Genomic DNA, 22,389 nt, shown 5'->3' with positions numbered 1-22,389 from the left:
TGCAGTTCAAAACAAAAATCACATTTTATCCATTATAATTTATATGTCAAACAAAGTAAAGCACATTCTAAGAATCTTTACCAGCATTTTGTATAGATATCACTTACCTCGCTGCTTCTAGAAGTTCGTCTTTCTTGTATTCACCTGTGTGATTGCAAAAAAACATTGTTATTGGTGTAAACAGAGAGAAAATACTGCAAGTCCACACCCTACTGTGTAATGAAGCAATGACATTAACAACTGAAGATAGAACATCACAACTGCCTTGGAGACTATATACAAATCCCACGCATTCATTCAAATAGCCAATCACTGTGCGCACACACTGCTTTCAAATGTATTACTCTGGTGACGTTAAGTGCCAGGTTTCCCTCATTTCATCAGCACCACTGGCTTTTGAGTACAAGCAGTTGTGATCGCAGACACATTCATAATGACAATGATTTTTACTGTTTACTGAAGGAATTGCATATTGTGTGGCCTATTCTCAAGCTTGCGGAAGCTACCTATTCAAAACATGTCTGTTAAATTATGTTGCAATTGAGGAAACAATATCACTATCGAATAAGTTATTGTGGTACAAACTTATTCTTTAATCATAATGGAAAATATAAATATTCATTAACATTAGCAAAATTTTCATTGCCATTTTCATGCCTTATGAGCTAAAATGCTAGTCAATGAGATTTCTACATATTCTTGGGACAAACAGGCAGTCTTTGATCATGTTCTTTCTCTCTAACCCCCCACTCCCTCACAGGCACAGAGCTCAGCCAAATATATCACCAGGCTATTAAACGGAGGTATAAGCTCAAGCTGAAGAAAGGACAAATGTTTTAATAATAATAGTGCTAATTGGGACAATAATTCAACCAGGTTTATTTTAGGGAACAGACATCCTCTATTAGAACACTAATGGAAGGCAAGGTAGTGAACTCAGCAGAATAGGGGAAGAGGACATGATTCCATGTACAGCTCAAGTAACATCACTGAGTCTGTGCTGAGTGCAGTAAACAGCTGAAAATGGGGATTGATATCTATTGCTGCATTGCACGTGTGCTGCCACGTTTCCATATGCTTCTGCAGAGGCTGAATATCTAGCAGACATGATGCTTTCTTTACACAAGTACTAGAATTAAGATGGTAACCATGGTGACACTGGCTCAATTCCGAGCAGTGGCTTTGTCAAAAACCAACCCAGAAACTACCTCAGATGTAGAACATACATCTTGAAGATAGATTTTTTTAAAAATAGTGAGCTTGTTCAAGAGAAAAAAAAAGTGAATATGCTCTTAAGTTGAATTCACAACGTCAATGCTACTATATCATTGATAGTTAGTTATATGTCTCCACATAATTTAAGCTTAACTGAATATAGAACATCTTTAAAATTAGTTGAATTGTTTAAAATACAAACTTATTTTATATTTCAATTCATTTTCTATCCAGAACAACTCCATAAATTTCACATTTAATATTATTCACATTCTGAACTCAACAGCATTGAATAATCTTCATTTTTAATACAAGTGCATTTGATTTAATGCCAATTCATACACAATTCAAAAAAGGTTTCCATTTATATAGCGCCTTTCATAACCTATGTTCCAAAATGTTTTACATGATTGCATTGTAGGAACGATGGCAGACAATTAGTGCAGAACACACTCCCAAGAGAGTAATAATGCAATAAATAATAATTACTATATAATCATTTTTTGCCATGTTAATAAGTAATGCTATGAATACTGGGCAGCAGAGCAAGGATAACTCCTGTTATGAATCTTTCATGCCCATATGAAACAACAGAAAATTCCAAAAGGAAAGCATTTCTTCAGGTTTTCCCTAGAGTGCCACTTTAAATGTGTTTATTAAAAAAAAAACAGAAAAATCTAGAGTGGGATCTCTTGACGTAACTCAAGCAGGGCTAATATCAAATCAAACCATGGTTGGCACAACTGAATGTAATGAATTATGTTGTTTACAGCCTGAATAATTTTACATATGAAGTGGCACATTGGACCAATGTTGTGGTGAATGAGCGCTATTATCAGATTGATCATTGATCAGATAACTGTCAGCAAGATCAGGTTGCTGCAGCAGAAGCAGTAGCGCTGAACAGTACCAGGTTGTTTGCGATAGATACTTCTCCACCATGTCGCTATAAGTATCCTCCCACTTCTTCAAACTTTGATTGAAAAGGACTCTCAATTGGGAGAAGCAATGATGCACTCCTTTCCTAGCTTTCTGTGCTGTGATAAATTTGAAATTTGTCAATATTTTTGTTCCTCTAAACCATTCCTGTGCTTGATACTGTTTCAAGCACAATTTGGGATTAACTAGTGCAGTGCTAAGAAATTTGACATTGTCACGTACCAAAATACAGCTAAGTGTTATTTTGCATGCTATACAGGCAGATCATACCATACAAAGTGCATCCACAAAAAAGATGCAGAGAAAGACTAACATTTGAGAGGTCCATTCAAAAGTCTGACAAAAGTGAGGAAGAAACTGTTCTTGAAACTGCCTGACAAAGGAGGGTAGAAGAGAATATAAGAGGTGAGAGAGGTCTTTGATTATGTTGGTTGCTGTATCGAGGGAGCAGGAAGTGTACATGGGAGTCAATGGATGGAAGGCTGGTTTGCATAATGGACTGGGCCATGCTCATGACTCTGTTGTTTCTTGCAGCCTTAGGCAGAGCAGTTGCCATACCCCACTGTAATGCATCCAGATAGGAAACTTTATACCGTGCATCTATAAAGATTGGGAAGAATCTTTGTGGGTAAGCCAAATCTTTACTGGCCTTTTGAGGGAGTGTTGGTATGCTTTCTTGACTGTTGCGTTGGCGTGGGTAGCCAGATTGTTGAATATCATCACTCCCAAGAACCTGATGCCGCTCGACCATTTCCACCATTGATGCAGACAGGGCGTGCCCTTCACTTTGCGTCCTGAGGTCAATAACTAGCTCCTTTGTTATGCTAACATTAATGGATATATTGTTATTTTTACATCAGGCCACTAAGTACTCAATCTCTTTCCTGGACTCTGCCTCATCATTGTCTGAGATCTGACCTTTAATTGTGGTGTTATCAGTAAACTTGTAAGCAGAGTCAGGGCAGAATTTAGCCATGCAGTCATGAGTATTAAAGGTACAGTTTGGGGCTGAGTACACAGCCTTGCAGGGCACCGGTGCTGAGGACAATGGTGGAGGAGGTGGTGTCACGTACCCATACTGACTGTGATCTATGGGTCAGAAAGTCCAACGTCCAGTTACAGAAGTGGGGGCAGAGTTTTAGGCCTGGAGTTTAAGAGATGAATTTATTTGGAATTATGGTGCAATTTCATGCAAATAAAATTAGTTTTATTTGGGGAGTTATGATGGTCAAATTTTATTGTTCTAATGAATGTAGAAATGCATGGTGATCACTTTGGTGCAGCACATCCCACTTTGAAAAGCCCCATTAAAACCATGTACTCCTGTACCAAAACGGTTTTCATTGTCCCTTTATTCATAGGATTATTGCAGCTAAATCAGCACAGGTCATGACAACCATTTTGACGCATCCTACTTCACCTCAAAGCTCCAGTAGGGTTCCACAAAAAGCATACCTCACAAACACATAACTTTACAGAAGATGGACATAGAATCATAGAGTCATACAACACAAAAACAGACCCTTCAGTCTAACTTGTCTCTACCAACCAGGCATCCCTATCTGGCCTAGTCCCATTTGCCAGCATTTGGCCTATATCCCTCTACATCTCTTCTATTCATATATCCATCCAGATACCTTTTAAATGCTGTAATAGTTCCCCTCCCTCCACCATTTCCTCTGGCAACTCGTTCCTTACATTCATCAGCCTCTGCGTGAAAATGTTGCTCCTTTTTAAAATCTTTCCTCATTTAATTTAGTAAGTGCCAGGCGTTGCATTTTGGTGAAGCAAGTCAGAGCAGAACTTATACACTTAATGGTTGGGCCCTGGAGAGTGTTACCAAACAATGGGCCTTTCTCTGTGCTGTAGATCTCAATGACTGTTTGCTTCTTGGACTTCAAGTGGAAATAATCAAGGTGGTAAAATGTGCAGGTGTGTGTCAGGTGAAATGTAATATAAAGACGGGTGACATGCACTTTTTAGGAGCAGTAAGGAGAGGCAATACAAAATAAACAACGCATTTCTAAAGATGGTACAACAGCAAAGTGGTCTGTGGGTACCTGTGCACAAGCTGTTCAGGGCTAGGAAGGCTGGGTTAATAAAGCATATGGGATCTTGAGTTTTATAAATAGAGGTATCAAGTCAAAACCAAGGAAGTTACGCAAAGTATTTTTACAACATAGGTTTGGCCCCAATTGGGGCAGTGCATCCAATCTGGGCACAAGATTTAGTGAATGTGATGATGACGTTATACAGACTACAGAAAATGAGATTGGACCCAGTGATGAGTGACTTTAATTAGGAGATAAACTGGGGCTTTTCTCCTTGCAAAAGTGAAGGCTGAGAGGACTTTAGACATGTGTGTTCCAATTCACTTGTGGTTTGTACTGATTAGATAGGGAGAACCTGTTTTCTATTGGTAGATCTATCAAGAATCAAAAAACTGACATGTCAGCATGACTTTTAGACATGAATTTGTTAAGGTCTAGAATATACTGTTGACAGTATGGTGGAGATGGAATCAATCATCACTTGCAAAGGAAAATTGTGCAATTGTTTTGAACAGAGATATTTTTAGGGCTACAGGAAAAAGACAGGGGAGTGAGAGTAGCTCCATTGCTTTTGTAAAGATCCAGCATGGTCACAACAGACTTAATAGCCTCCTTCTGAGTTGTACTATTTTGCGATTCTAGATACATTTGGTACTTTCCACTGTTTACTAGTAGATTAATTTATTAACCATTCATTCTCATTTATTGTGGTCAGTTTATTTCCCAGCAGAGGTGAGGACAGCATACTTGCTTTCAGCTAACAGGCACCATCAATTAATTTAGCCTTCTAAGCTGCCACAACTTTTTTACCCATTAGCATCAACACCTTTAGGAAGTCTGTGTGCATATTAACAACATTATTGTCATTACCCTTCTGTTGCTTCATCAAAAAATTCATAGCTTTTCCCTTAAATCTAAGCTGATTTGACTCAGAAAAAAGAAATGTTTAATTAAGTGGCTACTAATTCTGCGCTAATTATGGTTTTCTAAAAGGTTTCTTCTTACCACAAAGGATAAACTGGCCTTTGACAACTGTTTCTTCTTGCAACCTTTTATTTGGAACAAAGTTGTAATGCTTAAATTTTCCAGTGATCTGACACCATCTCCGTATTTTAGAGAATTGGGAAAAAAATCCCTTTGTGTTCTCTAAATTTTATTTGGAATATTTTTCCTTCAGCTAAAGTTTTAAAATAGCCTTTAAAGAAAATTTTAAAAATTACTCATGATTTAGATCATTAACCAAAATGTCTTGTCTTCTAATGCCACTGTCCATTTCTTTACTTGAAGGCCTCAGTCTCTCTCAAAAGTTAAGATGTGAAACTTTTCTCCAGAATGAAGTCTGTTATCTGAAAGCAAATAATACAGTCTTCACATCTGCAGAACGCACAATTTCCCAATATTTATCATTTGCATTTAAATTAGCTAAATGATGGAATGCTTCGATGTATAACAAAGTGCATTTAGTTATTTCTCAATTATTTGAAGCCAAGCAAATTTCAAAAGCTCATACATTTAAAATAATGAATGATTAATTGAAGCAGAGAAAGAAAACAGAGCAGACTGTTAATTATACATCTGTTCTGACTTTAATTGGCTTTTGAATATTCTACAACATTAGAGTATCCTAGTTGTCAACAGCATCTGTAATATCTCAATTTATATTTTGTTAAAAAACATAATTTGGGTAGTAAACAGACTGGTAACATCTGTTTTCTTAAAATAATATTCTTACTGGAGCCATCTGCAAAACAGATATACAGGGAAAGAAGGTTGTGGGGGGGGGGGGGGGGGGGGGGAGGGAGGGAGGTTTGGGGAGAGTGACTGAAAATTCAAGAGGTTTCAGAAGTGAACAATGAATGTTTTGTTTCGCATTAGAAAGCTCCATACCAGAGCTGCCAGGTCAGGGACATTCCACACCATCTGTCTTTTGTCCACACACACTGCTCACTGATGGGATAGGTACACTAGAAATCCACCAGTCATATGTCAAGTTTGATAATAACAAAGTGTGGAGCCTGATAAACACAGCAGGCCAAGCAGCATCTTAGGAGCACAAAAGCTGACGTTTCGGGCCTAGATCCTTCATCAGATGAAGGGTCTAGGCTCGAAACGTCAGCTTTTGTGCTCCTAAGATGCTGCTTGGCCTGCTGTGTTCATCGAGCTCCATACTTTGTTATCTCAGATTCTCCAGAATCTGTAGTTCCCATTATCTCTGATACATATGTCAAGTTTGAACTGTTTTACCAGACTCAAGTTTCCTCTTCACATTTATAGAAACCAAGGTTCTTCCACAAAAACCCACAACCCCACTGCAAAGTTCTCTAAACTTTGCTTTGATCCCAATTCTGTCAATATCTAGACACTCTAAAATAGCAAATACCTAATTCTAGCTGTTGATACTGACTACATTCATCAATTGGATGATGGCGTACACCCAAAAGATCTTCTGCAGTGTGAACTAGCCACCAGGTCACAACTCCCAGGTGTCTATACTGTCACAGCAAGGAAGCCTGAAATTGAGATATAATGGGAGACATCCACACTAGCAAATAGAAGCAGGTTGCTGGGAGCCCTGATTTCCAGAGGCCACATGTTAGTAACAGCATTGGAAGAGTGAATAATAACAAAAGGCACAAGTAGTTGAGAACATGGCAAAAAGAAAACTGAGGCCAGTGAATTGTGCACCTTTTCAGGCCATCGTTATTCTCTGCAAATTCAGCACAGACTGCCATGCCAGATGAGAGCTCCTGAGCTTCACCAAAATGCTTAATATGGTGCTGACCACAGCATAAACCATCATCTTATGGCACATAAGACTAATACTAACTCTAATTTACAGATTCTGACTAGCATCTTGTTGTATTGCTGCTTGAGAACTGATGAACAAAAGTCACATGGTTTTCACAGAATGATTGTTACAACTGTACAACGAAATCTAAAGCACTGAAAAAAAAATCCCAGAACAGAATCTTGTCTTAACCATTCACTAAGTTGGGGGACGTGAATATTAACTCCAAAGCAGTCCAAACATTCATTACGGAAGTATACCCATCAACTCACCAAGCAATATCACAAAAGCTAGCAACATATTAAATGCTTTGTGCATAGTGCACACTTTTCTACAAGAACCAAACTATTCCCCACAAATCACCACGACAAAGCTCCATGAAAGGCCTGCACACAAAAGGTTAAACCAATTATAAGTTGTGGATATACAAAATCATTATTAGTTTATTTAAGAAAATAAGCTTTTGGCAGTTGTCTCATCTGAATGGTGGAAAAAAAACAAAAAACTTTAAACAAGTGCTTATTCAATAAAGTTGCACTGTGTTTGTCTTCATTAAAGTTATACAGCATCATACCTTTCAACCAATGTCCGAGAGACTGTCATCATTAATTTCGAGAACGTCCTGTTTGACCAGAAGGGGGAGGATCTGTTGTGTGTGCTGCTATTTGGACCTAAGTGTAGGTGCTCTTTGGGGTTATAATGTTTATGAAGGCAATCACCTTCGGGTAAAATAAATACAATCTTGTAGACTGAACAAAATTAGTATTGCTCATCTGCAACTACATGCAAGTTTTAAGAATAGGCTCTACATCTTGATAAAGACTGCTGGGAGGTCCTGGCTTTTAATTACTTCTCCCCACTGCTCCTAAACTGCTTCAGTACAGTTGCAACACATGGCAATGTGGAAAACTGCCCAGGTATGTCTGGCTCACTGAAAGCAATACAAATCTAATCCAAACAATTACTGTTCCATTGGTCTATTCCCAAATTATCAGCAAATTGATGGAAGGGAGTCATCATGAGTGTTATCAAGCAGACGTTGTTGATTAATAATCTGATCACTGATGCGCACTTAGGATTCCATCTGAATCACTTGGTCTTGGTCTAAACATGAATAGAAGAGCTGATTTCCAGAGGTAAGATGCAAATGATTTTCCTTGATATCAAGGCGCCGCAGCAAAATTAAAATCAATGGACATCAAGGGGGAAAGCTCTCTGTTGGTTGGAGTGATTTCTAGTGTGATAAGCTTGATACTTGAGAGGGCTTGTATTTGTGAAGTGTTCCTTTAAATCCAAAGTGAATCTAAAGAGCATTCTCAGAAGAATGATAATTGCATTCTTAGGTATGGTATCAGCCCTGAAAAGTTTAACTTTGGCTGATGTTGCTATAGGAATGGAAGCTTTATAAAAGGCTGATGTAAACTAATAGGGATACTGAATTACACATAGCATGTGTTAGCAGTAGAGAAGGAGCTTTTTGTGGAGGGTGCTAAAAACCAAACATCTTTGTTCAAGGACAGTGGGATTGGTCCTTGATTCAACCACCTTCAATTATATCACCTAAACAATGAAGAGCTCCAGGTCCAAAAGCTGCAGCATTCTGAACAACATTGAGGCTTCAGTTGGAAAATGGAAAGCAACATTCAAAACGCAAATGTGCCACGTAATGATTTATCCATTAAATCTCTAAACAACATCTTGAATAACCAACAATATGAATATTGTTGAATTCCAACCATGAATATATTGAGGTTCACCAATGATCAGAAATTTAAATGGATTAAGTCAGTACTTACTGTGGTTATCGGAGCAGGCCAGAGGCTAGGTGGACAGCAGTAAGCAGTTAACCTTCCCACTAGTAAATCGTTTCCATCACATATTTTTGGCGAGTCTCGGCTCACACCTAGTAATTTCCAATTTAGGGAAATCTAGCAGTTTTATGTTCATGCGTTAAAGTAGCAGTAACTCTCATGGACGTGTCAGAATGCAGTTATCAGTAATAACAAGCATGCAGCTGCTGACAGAATTCTGTGTAGTCGCATAGGCAATACAACTCAGAGGCGCATAGGAGAATGTCAACAGACCGCAGAGTGGCGAGGGGCAGCAAGGTACAGGGCGGGTCAGGAACCAAAGGGTCACGGGGCAGAGGGGTTCAGGAACTGGGGTCCACGGGTCATGGGTGTCACAAACTGCGGGCTGTGAGGCAGGGCAGGAACCAGGGGCTGTGAAGTGGGGGGCAGAGCAGGATCCAGGGACTGTGAGGTAGAGGGGTCTAGGGGTCTTGATTCATATTTGATGTTGAATGTATATATGTTAATAAAAATAGAATAATAGCTTACTAGGTGTTGACATTGATATAACTGAAGCAGTAAGCTCTCTTGAAAGGAAGGAAATGTGATGGAGAAAGGATGATACAGGGGCACATTGAAATAACACAGTGGCAATTCATCTTACCTGTTAGTACAGCTTTTGCTGATGGGTCTGCCAAGTCTTGAGCTGTCTTTCCATCAGTATTCCGAATGTTGGAATCAGCTCCATGCTGCAGAAGAACTGTACATGGAAAACAGAAGCAATATCTCATATCAGGAACAGAAACACTGCTAACTGGCAAGACTCATCTAAGCATTGTGAATCAAAAGCAACACATTACATCGAACTTGCACTGCAGCATGTGTTCAGAAAAACAAATCAAAAGAATGATTGTATGAGATATGACCGTCATAATATCAAACATTCATGGACCATAGCATTGTCTGAATTTAGAGAGCCAACTGTCATCATTTGTGAAACATTCTTAGTTTTACTACGTTGTCATAGGTTTATGCAAGAATGAGACTTGGCTAAAATCCTTCCGTAATTGACAACTTACATTAAAATAAACTTAGCATAATAATCAGAAACATTGTCTCAAAATATAATATCCTTAAAGCCTGCAGTCAAAACCAGCATAAACAATACTATTACAGTATTGCAATAAACAGGCTTCTGAACACAAATTTCTATTCAAAACACTCAATTTAGCATTTAATCTCACTGTCAATACAGGCTTATTTATTATCACACCGGTTGCTGTTTTTGGAATGCAGTTTGTTATCATCTATACAAAATGTTCATAAATTTAAATTTCAATTCTGGAAATGTCATTATTATAAATGCCTACAAATTGATGATGATTTGCTTCCACTTTATAAATACCTAGTCTGTTTTTTTCCCCGAAATTGTATTCAACATGATAAAAATTGCAAAATTAGATAAATTACTGTAGCTAACCAGTTATCTATTTGGATGCATCACTAGATGTCACAAAGGACGAAGGTCAGAGTCAGAGACAGACAGGATGGAAACAGACTCTACTGTCCAACCCGCCCACGCTGACCAAATGTCCTAAACTAAATCTAGTCCCAATTACCAGCATTTGGCCTATATCTCTCAAAACCCTTCCGATGCACATGCTGGCTTTTAAATTTTGCATTTACACCAGCTTCCACCACTTCCTGTGGAAGCTCATCTCTCTCTCTCTCTCTCTCTCTCACACACACACACACACACCACCCTCAACATGGAGGGGGTTACCTTGCAGGTCCCTTTTAAATCTTTTCCCCTCTCACCTTAATCCTATGCCCTCTAGTTTTGGACTCCCCTACCTTGGGGGAAAAGGCCTTGACTACTGACTCTATCCATGTCCTTCACAATTTTATAAACCTCTAAAGGTCATGCCTCAGCTTCCGACACTTCAGGGAAAACAGCCCCCATTCTATTCAGCCTCTCCCTAGAGCTCAAATACTCCAATTCCATCAACATCCGGAATCTTTTCTCAAACCTTTCATGTCTAACACCATCTTTCCTATAGCAGGGAGACCAGAATTGAATGCAGTATTCTAAAAGTGGCCTAACTAATGTCCTGTATAGTTGCAACATGACATACCAACTCCTATACTTAATGGACTGACCAATGAAGACAAGCGTGCCAAACACTTTTTCACCACCTGTCTATCTAGGACTCCATTTTGAACAAACTATGCACCTACAGCCCTTAAGTCAGCAATGCTCCCCAAGGCCCTACCATTAAATATCTAAACCCTGCCCTGATTTGCCTTACCAAAATGCAACACTCACTTATCTACATTAAACTCTACCTGCCACTACTCAGCCCATTGACCCATCTGATGAAGGTCCCGCTGTACTCAGAAAAACTCTTCACCGTCCACGACATCATCTGTTTTGGTGCAATCTGCAAGTTTACTGACCATACCTTCTAATAATCACATCATTTATATAAATAACAAAAAGCAGTGGACCCAGCAATGATCTTTGCAGCATATTGCTGCTCACAGGCCTCCAGTCTGAGAAACGGCCCCCCACAAACCCAGTCTCCTACTTTCAAGCCAACTTTCTATACAAATGGCTAGCTCACCTGGATAACGTGATCTTACCTTATTAACCAATTTACCATTCAGAACCTTGAAAACCTTGCTGACGTTCATATAATCAATGTCAACTGTTCTTGTTGGGTTGGGCTGAACCTTGGTGTGCAGTAAGACATAACCCCAAGAATGGAGAGCACTCAGGAGGCGGTTGGTATCTGCAATGTCGGCAGATTCCAAAGATCAAGCTAGGAGCAAGTGATCGACATATTGGACAATGGTAGAGCCATCCAGGAGCCGAAGCTCCGAAAGCTGTGGGTGCAACACTTGGGGGAATAAGGTGGGCGAATGGACAAATCCCTGAGGGAGGCGGTTCCAAGTGTACTGCTGGCCCTTGAAGGTAAAGGCAAACAAATATTGGGAATCTGCTGCTAGAGAGATAGCAAAGAAAGCATCCTGTAAGTCAACCAGGGTGAAAATACAGGCACTGGGGGGGATGCTGCTAAGAATCGCCACAGGATTCAGCTCAACCGGATGTAAAGGCTGGGCTATTTTATTGATCTGCCTCAGATCCTGCACTAATCTCCATTCTGGGCCTCCTGGTTTTGAAACAGGTAGAATGGGGGTACTGCAGGGAGATTGGCAGGGAACTAGAATACCTTGCTGGAGGAACGACTCAATCAAGGGCGCTATCCTTTTTATTGGCTCTGGCTTCAGGGGATACTGAGGTATTGAAGGTAGTTTCGTTCCTGGTATAACCTGGATATTTATAGGCTCCACGGGGGTGCATTCTACTTCATGCTTAGAGACTGACCAGAGTTCGGGAGTGGGTTCTTCCGAAGGGTCACGTTAGGGTTGATGGTGGCAGAGCAGGCCCACTATGGTGAAAAGGCTAGGATAATAAGTTAAGCACCCCTCGGTCAGTTGTTGGGGCCTATCAGCGATTCTGGGGTCTGACTGCTGCTCTAAGCGGTGAGCCAAAAATCCCAGGGCCTTTGCTTCATATCCCTTGTTCACAGAAAAGGTGACATGGGGACAAACTAAACCTGGTTGGTGCCAGAGGTGGACGGGAACATCCACCAAGAAGGCTGATCCCTCCTTATCTTCAATGTGTCCTGCAATGGTAACAGCGACAGTCAACCCTAGAAAGGGAGCAAAGGCGGCTAAACAGCTCAGTGGAAGCTCCAGTGGAGTCATAACAAAGCGTTACATGGGGATTAGTGGCCTGCAAAGGAGGAGTAAAATCGTCCGGCCTCAAATCGACTGCCCACCATTGGGGACAGCAATAAATCCAAAACTGCCTGTGGGTGATATTATTTTTAATGGTAATACCCTCGTTAAGACAAAGAATTTCGACTCGGAGGGAACACAACAAATCTCTTCCTGCCAGATTATCCCTAAATGAGGGGTCTGTGTGAAGTGGACAACGCAGGTCTGGGGGCCGAACTGGACAGTTAGTGGTTCAGTCAGGGCGGTTCACACCTGCCCAGTTAGACCGCTACGGTTCACAGCGGCGGGTGAGTGCTTAAACCCATGTTGGAGCACACAGGAGGTTTCAAGAGTTGAAGCTGTGGCTCCGGTACCAATCATAAAGGGGATTTCCTTGCCCTCAACGGTCAGGCATACTATCGGCTCATCCTCAGGGTCCTTAGTCAATGTGGGGAAATTCGGAAGGGAGGATAGTCAGGATGAGAAAGGTTGTCTCCTACCCTGGGGTCTATTTTGTTGCTGTATCTGCAGACAGACAGTCTCACCACCAATGATCCCTGCCACCACAGTTAAAACAGCCCTGTGTTGACTTTGGTGGTGCCAACCGGGACGGGCCACTACGGGGCAGGTAATTGTTATGGTTTTTGGAAGAGTGGGAAGAGGCGTAGGGTGGCTGATAAAGAGGTGCACTGGGACCATTTGGGTGAGTGGTATACCAATGGCCATACCTATAGACCATCCCATGATACAATACTGGGGTTCCACTTGATGGCCGGTGAGGGCGTCAGGGTCTATAACAGGAGTATCTGAGCCCATGACGGGGCTGATGATGAGGGCAGCGTACCGTTTCATATTTGACCTTAGTCGATTTCGATTCTTCATTCCTGGAATAGCAATAAGTAAGCACCCTTCTCATTTGAGGGTGGATGTGCAGCAAATCCTTATTGTTGGTCCCAATAGCGGTGGCAACGTCTTCTGGAGACACTGTTAACAGTAGGGCATTAAATTAAGGAGAAGGGCTCCCCACATTATAAGCGGTGTCATCTGCATAGGTGGTGTCTGTGGAGCAGAACCGATCCCAGAAATCTGAACCCTCCTCTCCCTGCTTTGAACGGCATTCTAATACTTTAGTTATATCCATCGGTTGTTGCAGGGTCCTTTGAAGAGCCCCCCCGATTGCTTGGATTTCGGCCCCTGGCTGGGGAACTGCCCCAGCAAAGGCCACGCGATCATCATGTCCCACATGGACCTTCCATCCAGATCCCTCACTGGGGGACAACGCCATACAGCACAGACTGAAAAGATCCTGAGGCATGGCCTGATACATTTGGATTGTCCCTATAATGTAATCAATAAAACTGTTTTTTCAGTTTGGGGCTTGGGACATGATGAAGCACATCTCTTGAGGTTTCCAAGGTGTGTAAACCTGCATGGTGGCCTGGCCTCCCTGTCCAGGGTTTGGGTTAGGGACTGTCCGCGTAGGGAACTGTCTTTGTCTGCATTTATGAGAACCCCTTCCCTTTCTTCTTTGGTAAGAATTACTGGAATCGACCGGTCCCTCTATAACCTCACCGGACCAGTGTTTGTGTTGAGGCTCGTCATGTTGACTACTACTGTCTGTGTCAGTATTATAGGATAAATTGCTCTGTCCCCTACATGTCTCAAAAGGATTAGTCTCTTGCCTTTTCTGGGTTCCTGATCAGGTTCTGAAACATGACGAGCCTCGACACAAACAATGGTCCGGTGAGGTTAGAGAGGTTCGGATCGGTGAAACCTTCCGAAGTCTGGTTCTGGTCAGCGGGGTGGGTACCATTTCCAGGGGGAACCAGCTGGGTAAGTGGAGTGGGACCTGAGTCAGGTTGTAGATAGGCAGATAGTGGTAGAGAATAGGGTGGGGGTAGTGGTTGCTGGTCCTTGGACTGAGGCTAAGGTCATGGTAGAGGTGGAGGAGGAGGAGTGTTGGCCGAGGGATTAGGGTATTTGGGTTGATGTGGTTTTTGCCAATCCGCCTCCTGGTCATCAGTGTCACTATTTTGGAACAATACTGGCAGATCAGACATGTCAGGAGGTACGTCCATTTTATTCCCACATGATAAACTGGCTTGATACTTCAACCCTGATTCCTTATTTTGTCTCTCCTTTCTCAACCTTTCCTGTTCTGCTTTACTCATATCATAATCCTCACACTGCCACTTCAACACCTCCCACAACTTAGGGTTTCCCTCATGATCGCATACTCTCATCCCTCTCCAACATGCATTATTCTCCCAGCTGGCCTGTTTAGATTTATTATTTCCTCAGCAGTCTTTCTCCACATGGATATTAAAGTTTTCCATTTTGTCCCCGTATTCGGTTTCCAAATTGCCTCTTCCGCTTTTATGCATTTATCTACATCCCAAGTTCCCCCTTTTGGCCAAATTTCATTTCCCAATTTCTTATTGGGACAAGCCAATGGACATCTGAACGATTCTTCATTTTCCGGGTCATTCTGACATAACTGATGCAAAAGGGGTTCCAGCACCCGACTTCCAATGTCTGTCCCACTTTAACGCTTCAACTTCTCACTTATCTCCATATACTAATTCAGTGTCCTTGGTCTCCACACCCACTTCAGGGTCCTGATCTTCGCGTGGGGGATTTCCCCTCTTAACAACTGATCCAAGGCGCGGTGGGTTGACACAGACACTGCAATTATCCTTTACCTTAGATACTACGTTCCAGGGACTCGAACCCTGATATTGGAGGACTCTAACCTCCAAATTCCCGACACTTATAGTTCGGAGGGCTCTAACCTGTGAATTCCAGGGGGACTCAACTCCGTGAGACGACCTCGTCAGGGTACAAGTGCATAAGTTATCTCAGAGATTCCGTCACTACAGAGTTCTAGGGGACGAGGGGTCGACTGAGTGATAGGTTAATGAGAGAGATCAAGGTAAATCTTACCTTGTGGGCCCATCCATCTCAAGTCACTGTCACACAGGCAATCACTTATTCGGTCCGCCTAAAAGTTCTATATATGTTGGAATCCCACCGCTGCCACCAAATGTTGGGTTGCCTTTTAGGGGATTCCTACACGCTTGATACAAACGCATTACGCCGACTTCTGTGAACAGCCAGTTTATTTAAGCAAGTACAAGCTTTTGGAGGATCACTTGATCTTCGCAGGGCTTGCGGAGCCGTATCAAGCGATACTCTCCAGTAAGAGATCCGTCCTCCCTTTATATAGGATTTTACATCACAGTCATGTATGCAAGATACAATTTTTTACTTCCCATAGTCATATGCCTAGCAACAGTGATAGTACATGACTTAATCACCTAACATTAGAATCAAAAGTCAACTGCCCAAAAACAGTGTGTACAGCTAGACAGTTCCTCACTTCTCAATCGCCACTCCAGACAGTTCCGTATCTTTTTAGCCTTAGTTCAACATTTACAGAGAGGAGAGTATAATTAGATTACCACATTTTGTCTGCGAGACAGAGGCGCCCATGCCGCAGGTTAGCACCTAATTTCTTAGGTGTCAGCGGAACAAACATTCACCCTTTAACATTTCACTCTGCCTTCATCAATCTTCTTTTAAGTTATTTGAAGAAGTGGCAGTCAAGTTAGTAAGACACAATTTCCCATGCACAAAGCCATGCTGACTCTTCTTAATCAGTCCTTGTCTTTTAAAATGCATATAAATCTTGTCCCTTAGAATCCCCTCCAATTACTTAGGCACTACTGACTTCAGGTTCACTGATCTCTAGTTCCCTGACTTTTCCTTACCACTTTTCTTAAATAATGGCACCAATTTAGCCAAGCTCCAGTTTTCTGGCACATTACCTGTGGCTATCAATGACACATATTAGTACTAACTCAGTCTAAATATCATTTACAATCTTTAAATTGTCATTGAAATCATGTAGCAGTTTCCTTTTGTCTAAATAAAGAACAAAACTAGCTTTCATCATTTGTATCTTTCAAGGGGAACACCCTTTAGATTATTAATACACAACACTCCAGCTGGAAGCTGACAAACAGCTAAAAAGGCAATAGAACATCTTGTTTTATGTAGTATCTATTACTACTAGTGCAATTCACTATCTTAATTGACATAGAACATAGGAAAGTACAGCACAGTACAGGCCCTTCGGCCCACGATGTTGTGCCGTGGGTTAATCCTAATCCAAAATTAAAATAACCTAACCTACATTCCCCTCAATTCACTGCTGTCCATGTGCATGTCCAGCAGTCGTTTAACTGTCACTAATGACTCCATTTCCAGGACTACCACCAGCAAAGTATTCCATGCGCTCACAACTCTGTGGGTGAAGAGCCTCCCTCTGACGTCTCCTCTATGCCTTCCTCTGAATGACTTAAAACTATGGCCCCATGAGGCAGACAATCCTGCCCTGGGGAAAAGTCTCTGGCTATCGACTCTATCCATGCCTCTCATTACCTTGTACACCTCGATCAGGTCACCTCTCTTCCTCCTTCTCTCCAGAGAGAAAAGTCAGAGCTCAGTCAACCTCTCCTCAAAAGACAAGCACTCCCGTCCAGGCAGCATCCTGGTAAACCTCCTTTGCACCCTCTCCAAAGCCTCCACATCTTTCCTATAATAGGGCGACCAGAACTGGATACAATATTCCAAGTGTGGTCTCACCAGGGTTTTGTAGAGCTGCAGCAAAACCTCTCAGCTCTTTAACTCTATCCCCCTGTTAATGAAAGGCAAAACACCATATGCTTTCTTAACAACCTTATCCACTTGGGTGTCAACTTTGAGGGAGCTATGCACTTGAACACCAAGATCATGCTGTTCCTCCACACTGCCAAGAATCCTGCCTTTAATCCTATATTCAGCATTTAAGTTCGACCTTCCAAAATGCATCACTTCGCATTTATCCAGGTTGAACTCCATCTGCCATTTCCCTGCCCAGCTCTGCATTCTGTCAATGTCTCGCTGAAGCCTGCAATAGCCCTCGATACTATCAACGGCACCTCCAACCTTTGTGTCATCAGCAAACGTACTAACCCACCCCTCAACCTCCTCATCCAAGTCATTTATAAAAACTACAAAGAGCAGAGGCCCAAGAACAGAGCCCTGCAGGACACCACTCAGCACTGACCTCCAGGCAGAGTACTTACCATCTACAACCACTCTCTGCCTCCTGTCAGCCAATCAATTCTGAATCCAGACAGCCAAATCACCCTGTATCCCATACCTCCTGACTTTATGAATGAGTCTGCCGTGGGGAACCTTATCAAACGCCTTGAAGTCCATGTACACCACATCCACTGCTCGATCCTCATCAACCTGTCCTGAGACTTCCTCAAAAGAACTCAATAAGATTTGTAAGGCATGACCTGCCCCCACAAAGCCATGCTGACTCCCTTTAATCACACTATGCTTTTCCAAATAGTCATAAATCCTATCCCTCAGAATTCTTTCCAAAACCTTGCTGACCACAGACGCAAGACTGACTGGTCTATCATTTCCAGGGCTTTCCCTATTCCCTTTCTTGAAAAAAGGAACAACATTTGCCTCCCTCCAATCTTCCGGTACGACTCCCACGGAGAGTGAGGAAGCAAAGATCTTCGCCAGCGGCTTAGTAACCTCCTTTCTTGCTTCCCGGAGCAACCTAGGGTAAATCTGGTCTGGCCCTGGGGATTTATCGATCTTAATGTTTTACAAAATTTCCAGCACATCAACTTCCTCAATCTCGATCTGTTCAAGCCTGTTTTCCTGCTCCTCAAAGTTCTCATTCACAACAAGGTCCCTTTCCTTAGTGAAGATCGGAGCAAAAAACTCATTTAGGGCTTCCCCTATCTGCTCAGGCTCCACGCACCAGTTCCCTACACTATCCCTGATCGGCCCTACCTTCTCCCTGATTCCTCACGTATGAGTAAAATGCCTTCAGGTTCTCCCTAATCCTTCCTGCCAAGCCTTTATCGTGCCCCCTCCTGGCCCTCCTCAGTCCACTTTTGAGCTCCTTCCGAGCAAGCCTGTAACCCTCTAAAGCTGTGCTAGACCCTTGCTTCCTCCACCTTACGTAAGCTGCCTTTTTCTTTTTGACGAGAAGCACCTCTGTTCCCGTCATCCAAGGCTCCTTAATCTTACCCCTTCTTACCTGTCTTAGAGGAACAAATTTATACATCACCTGCAACAACCGCTCCTTAAACAGTCTTCACACGTCTGTTGTGCCCTTTCTGTGGAACAATTGCTCCTAATCTGTACTTCCCAACTCTTGCCTGATAGTGTCATAGTTTCCTTTTACCCAGTTAAATATCTTCCCCTGGTAACTGCTCCTTTCCCTTGCCATGGCTATGGTAAATGTGAGGCTGTTGTGGTCACTGTTGCCAAAGTGTTCTCCCACCGCGAGATCTGACCCCTGTCCTGGCTCATTGCCGAGCACCAAATCCAAAATGGCCTCTCCCCTCGTCAGCCTGTCCACATACTGAGTAAGGAAATCCTCCTGAACACACCTGACAAAAACAGCTCAAAACCAACAGTACTAAGGAGGTTCCAATCAATATTGGGAAAGTTGAAGTCACCCATAACAACCCTGCTACAATCTGCCAGCCTATGAGTTCTTCGATCTCCCAACTGCTATTTGGGGGTCTGTAGAAAACCCCCAATGAGGTGACCGCTCCCTTGCTATTCCTAACTTCCACCCATACTGACTCAGTCAACAAACCTTCCGCAGCAACCTTCATTTCTCTTGCTGTGATGCACTCTCTGATTAGCAACGCTACACCCCCTCCTCTTTTTCCCCCCTCCCTGTTCTTTTTAAATGTTATAAACCCTGGAACATTTAGCAACCATTCCTGCCCCTGTGAAGCCTACATCTCCATTACGGCCACAACATCATAGTCCCAAATACTGATCCATGCTCTAAGTTCGTCACTCTTATTTCTGACACTTCTTGCATTAAAGCAGACAAATTTTAACCGATCCCTTCATTCCATTACATGAAAAACCTTCCCGGTAGATTCACTGTATCTTGCCACTGCCTTATCCACTATTACCCCCCCTCCCCCCTCAGATGTGTAGCTCTGGTTCCTACCCCGCTACCAAACTAGTTTAAACCCTCCCAATTTAAAGGAATCTGAAGCTAAACAGCAACACAAGTCAGCCTTCAAGGTAAACTTTGTAAACAAATTCAACATCGTCGATAAATAATTTCAGATAGATTTTCAAAGAGGTGAACGTATTTTAAAACTCATTCTGCTGTTACGTAATATTAACTTTGCAGCTAGACTGCATAAACACTCCAAATGTCAAGTTCCACTTTCTAATCTATAGAAGTACTTAATTTTCATTTACATTAAATATCTTAAGCGTGGATTACATTTCCAACATTGCCAACACAACTTTGCAGTTATCTTGTTATGCCTCCTTACACTAATGGTCCAATGCTGAATTTGTTGTTTTGTTAACATACTATCTATGGAAGGTTTTTCCATACCAAATAATCAGAGTAAAACATTTTCCAATATAGGTTTTTTGTAGGCTCATCATGGAAGTGCCATTGTAGGACCTTCTGTCTTTCAGAAGCAATGGTTAAAACCAAATTGTCTTTGTTCAATTACTCACAATGTCCACTGAATGTTAGGAAGACCAAATCAATTTTGTCCATATCTGGGAACACATTCTTCTCCTTTGATGCCAAGATTTCATTGCCCTTCAGAGAGTTCGTGTTGTTCCAATTCCACATGACCCATGGAACCCCACTATGAACTTCAAAGCACAAATCACTTAAGCACAACAGTACTCTCTACCTCTGCCCTCATCATCATTCCTTAGCTACTAAATACCTGTCACCTCGAAATCCAGTTATTCCAACAACTTTCTCGCAGCCTTCCTTTCTGACACTATGAACTTCCAACTTGTCCAATACTTTAATACCATTCTTTTATTATTCCTATCCTTTGAAACTACAATGACGGTTCAATTACATTAAATTTAGTATCTTTATCTCATTACTTAACTCTCTCCAGGTCCTCAGACATGCTATCACCCCTGATTTACTTTACCTCATAACTGTGAAACCTCAAAATTACGCATCCAGTGCAACCCACTCCACCTACGTCCTATCATCTTTAACAGAAAATTCAGTCACCTGTGAACTACTCTGGTTCTAAAGTCATCTCTAGTTTAAATAAAAGATCACCTTAAAGATAGCATGCAAATACTGTCTGTACTATTATACTGTACAAAAACAATTCTTGACTTGTGAACACCACTAACAGGACAGAACTGATTGCCCATTCCTATGCTCCGAGGGTATAATGGACATCAACGAACAAGGTGGTACTTACAATGATCAGGTAGTTTCATGGCCATACTTACTGTTGCTGGTTTATAACTTCGCAGATTGAGTGAATTCATAACCTCAAGGTTACTGGCCCAGGCTAACTGAGTGAACACTCCCAAGTGGATTATATTAAAAGGTACTGCAGTCAGTTTTGCAAAGACCACAAATGTTGTTGAGGTGACCGGGAATAGTCTGAAATGCAACTTCACCTCCTTTAAAGGAACAAACTATTCAACTTGCTACAATAAAGACTGCAGACCACTGGAAAACATTTATCATGCTCTCATAGATGAAGTTATAAATTTTGCAACCAGTAATGAATTCAGTACGGAGTGCCCTCTACGCAATTATCTCTGACAAGATAAAATCTAACCATCTCGTCCTGTCAGTCAAGGTCTTGGCTGTTATTCAGACCAGTTCATTCCAACCCAAGTAGAAAAGCAGTTTTAATGACTTTAAAAAAACAGCAGATACTGGAATAAACATAGAAAATAGTGGAAATACTCAAAGCTAGGTAACAACTCTGGAGAAAAACAATTAACTGTTTCCATCAAATCAGAGCTCAAAACATTAACTCCGCTCTTCTCTTTCCACAGTTGCTGTAAGACCTGCTGGACCTCTCCAGCATTCTGTTTTTATTTCAGATCTTCAGCACCCCCAGTATTTTGCTCTTACTAGATTCATAATAGCAACTGACTCTACAGGATTTATCAGTTGGTTGAAATAACGTGAGGTTAGTATGATTGAAAGAGACATTCTGAAACTAAAAGCTAGACGACAGCATTTCTGGAGCAAGTCAGGTACTGAAATAACAAAGGAAAAACTCAGAGCAGACTGACAACCCAGAAAGGAGCATGAAGGGTGACTAGGAAGTAACATTTTGTTGCTTTAATTTTGGTCTCTGGCGATACTGTAAAAGCCAAGACCAATTGTTTTAAAGCAGAACAAAAATCAGATAACAATCATAAATAGAAAATTTGTAAAAATATCATAGTATTTCTACTCACCTGCACAAGGGACAGTAAGCCTAAGCAAAATTCTGCTTTCTCTATTAACACAGTGGCCTGGATGGAGTTAGTTTTCTGAACATTCAAAAAAAATCATCTTAAAAGCAGGTAGGTAGTGCAAACAGGGACTACGTTATTTTCAAACAGCCAAATTCAAGCCTAGGTGCTATCTTGGACTACGCGTGCAAGAGCAACTCATTCAAGGGAGCCAAGTGGGGCATAGATTGTTGGCATATTAGTAAAATTGATTTCCCCACAGTATCTTTTACCCGGTCACTTCACCACACGAGTTGCAGCTCACTTTAAATAAATACAAGTGAAATCTTGGAATCTGTTCAGTTGCTGGAATTGTCAACGTTGGAACTGTTATCGCTCTGAAGAGTTAAAAGGTGCCACAACTGACAATCAACTCAAAGGTTTGCATCCGGTTGTGAAAATTGATGGATAATTAAACATCCTAGTTTTAAAAGATGGAACAGCCAAGTGAATGTAAAGACAAGGCTGAAGCACTTGCACC

General features: G+C 41.7%; 1 protein-coding gene across 2 annotated transcripts in view; it reads right to left on the bottom strand.

Moving 5' to 3' along the window:
- tnksa (tankyrase, TRF1-interacting ankyrin-related ADP-ribose polymerase a) overlaps positions 1–22,389 on the bottom strand; it is a 129,866-nt gene that overhangs the window by 82,364 nt on the left and 25,113 nt on the right. For both annotated transcript variants that reach the window (XM_048526801.2, XM_048526802.2), the window contains exons 3-4: positions 9,448–9,543; positions 108–144 (exon numbers count right to left, since the gene is read on the bottom strand). In XM_048526801.2, coding sequence (XP_048382758.1) covers positions 108–144; positions 9,448–9,543 — 133 coding nt within the window. The remainder of the gene's footprint in view (positions 1–107; positions 145–9,447; positions 9,544–22,389) is intronic.

The sequence above is a fragment of the Stegostoma tigrinum genome, chromosome 3 (genome assembly GCF_030684315.1).
Source record: "Stegostoma tigrinum isolate sSteTig4 chromosome 3, sSteTig4.hap1, whole genome shotgun sequence".
NCBI classification, from domain to species: domain Eukaryota; kingdom Metazoa; phylum Chordata; class Chondrichthyes; order Orectolobiformes; family Stegostomatidae; genus Stegostoma; species Stegostoma tigrinum.
The sequence above is the reverse complement of the archived record's forward strand: the minus strand, read 5'-3'. Positions and strand labels throughout refer to the sequence as shown.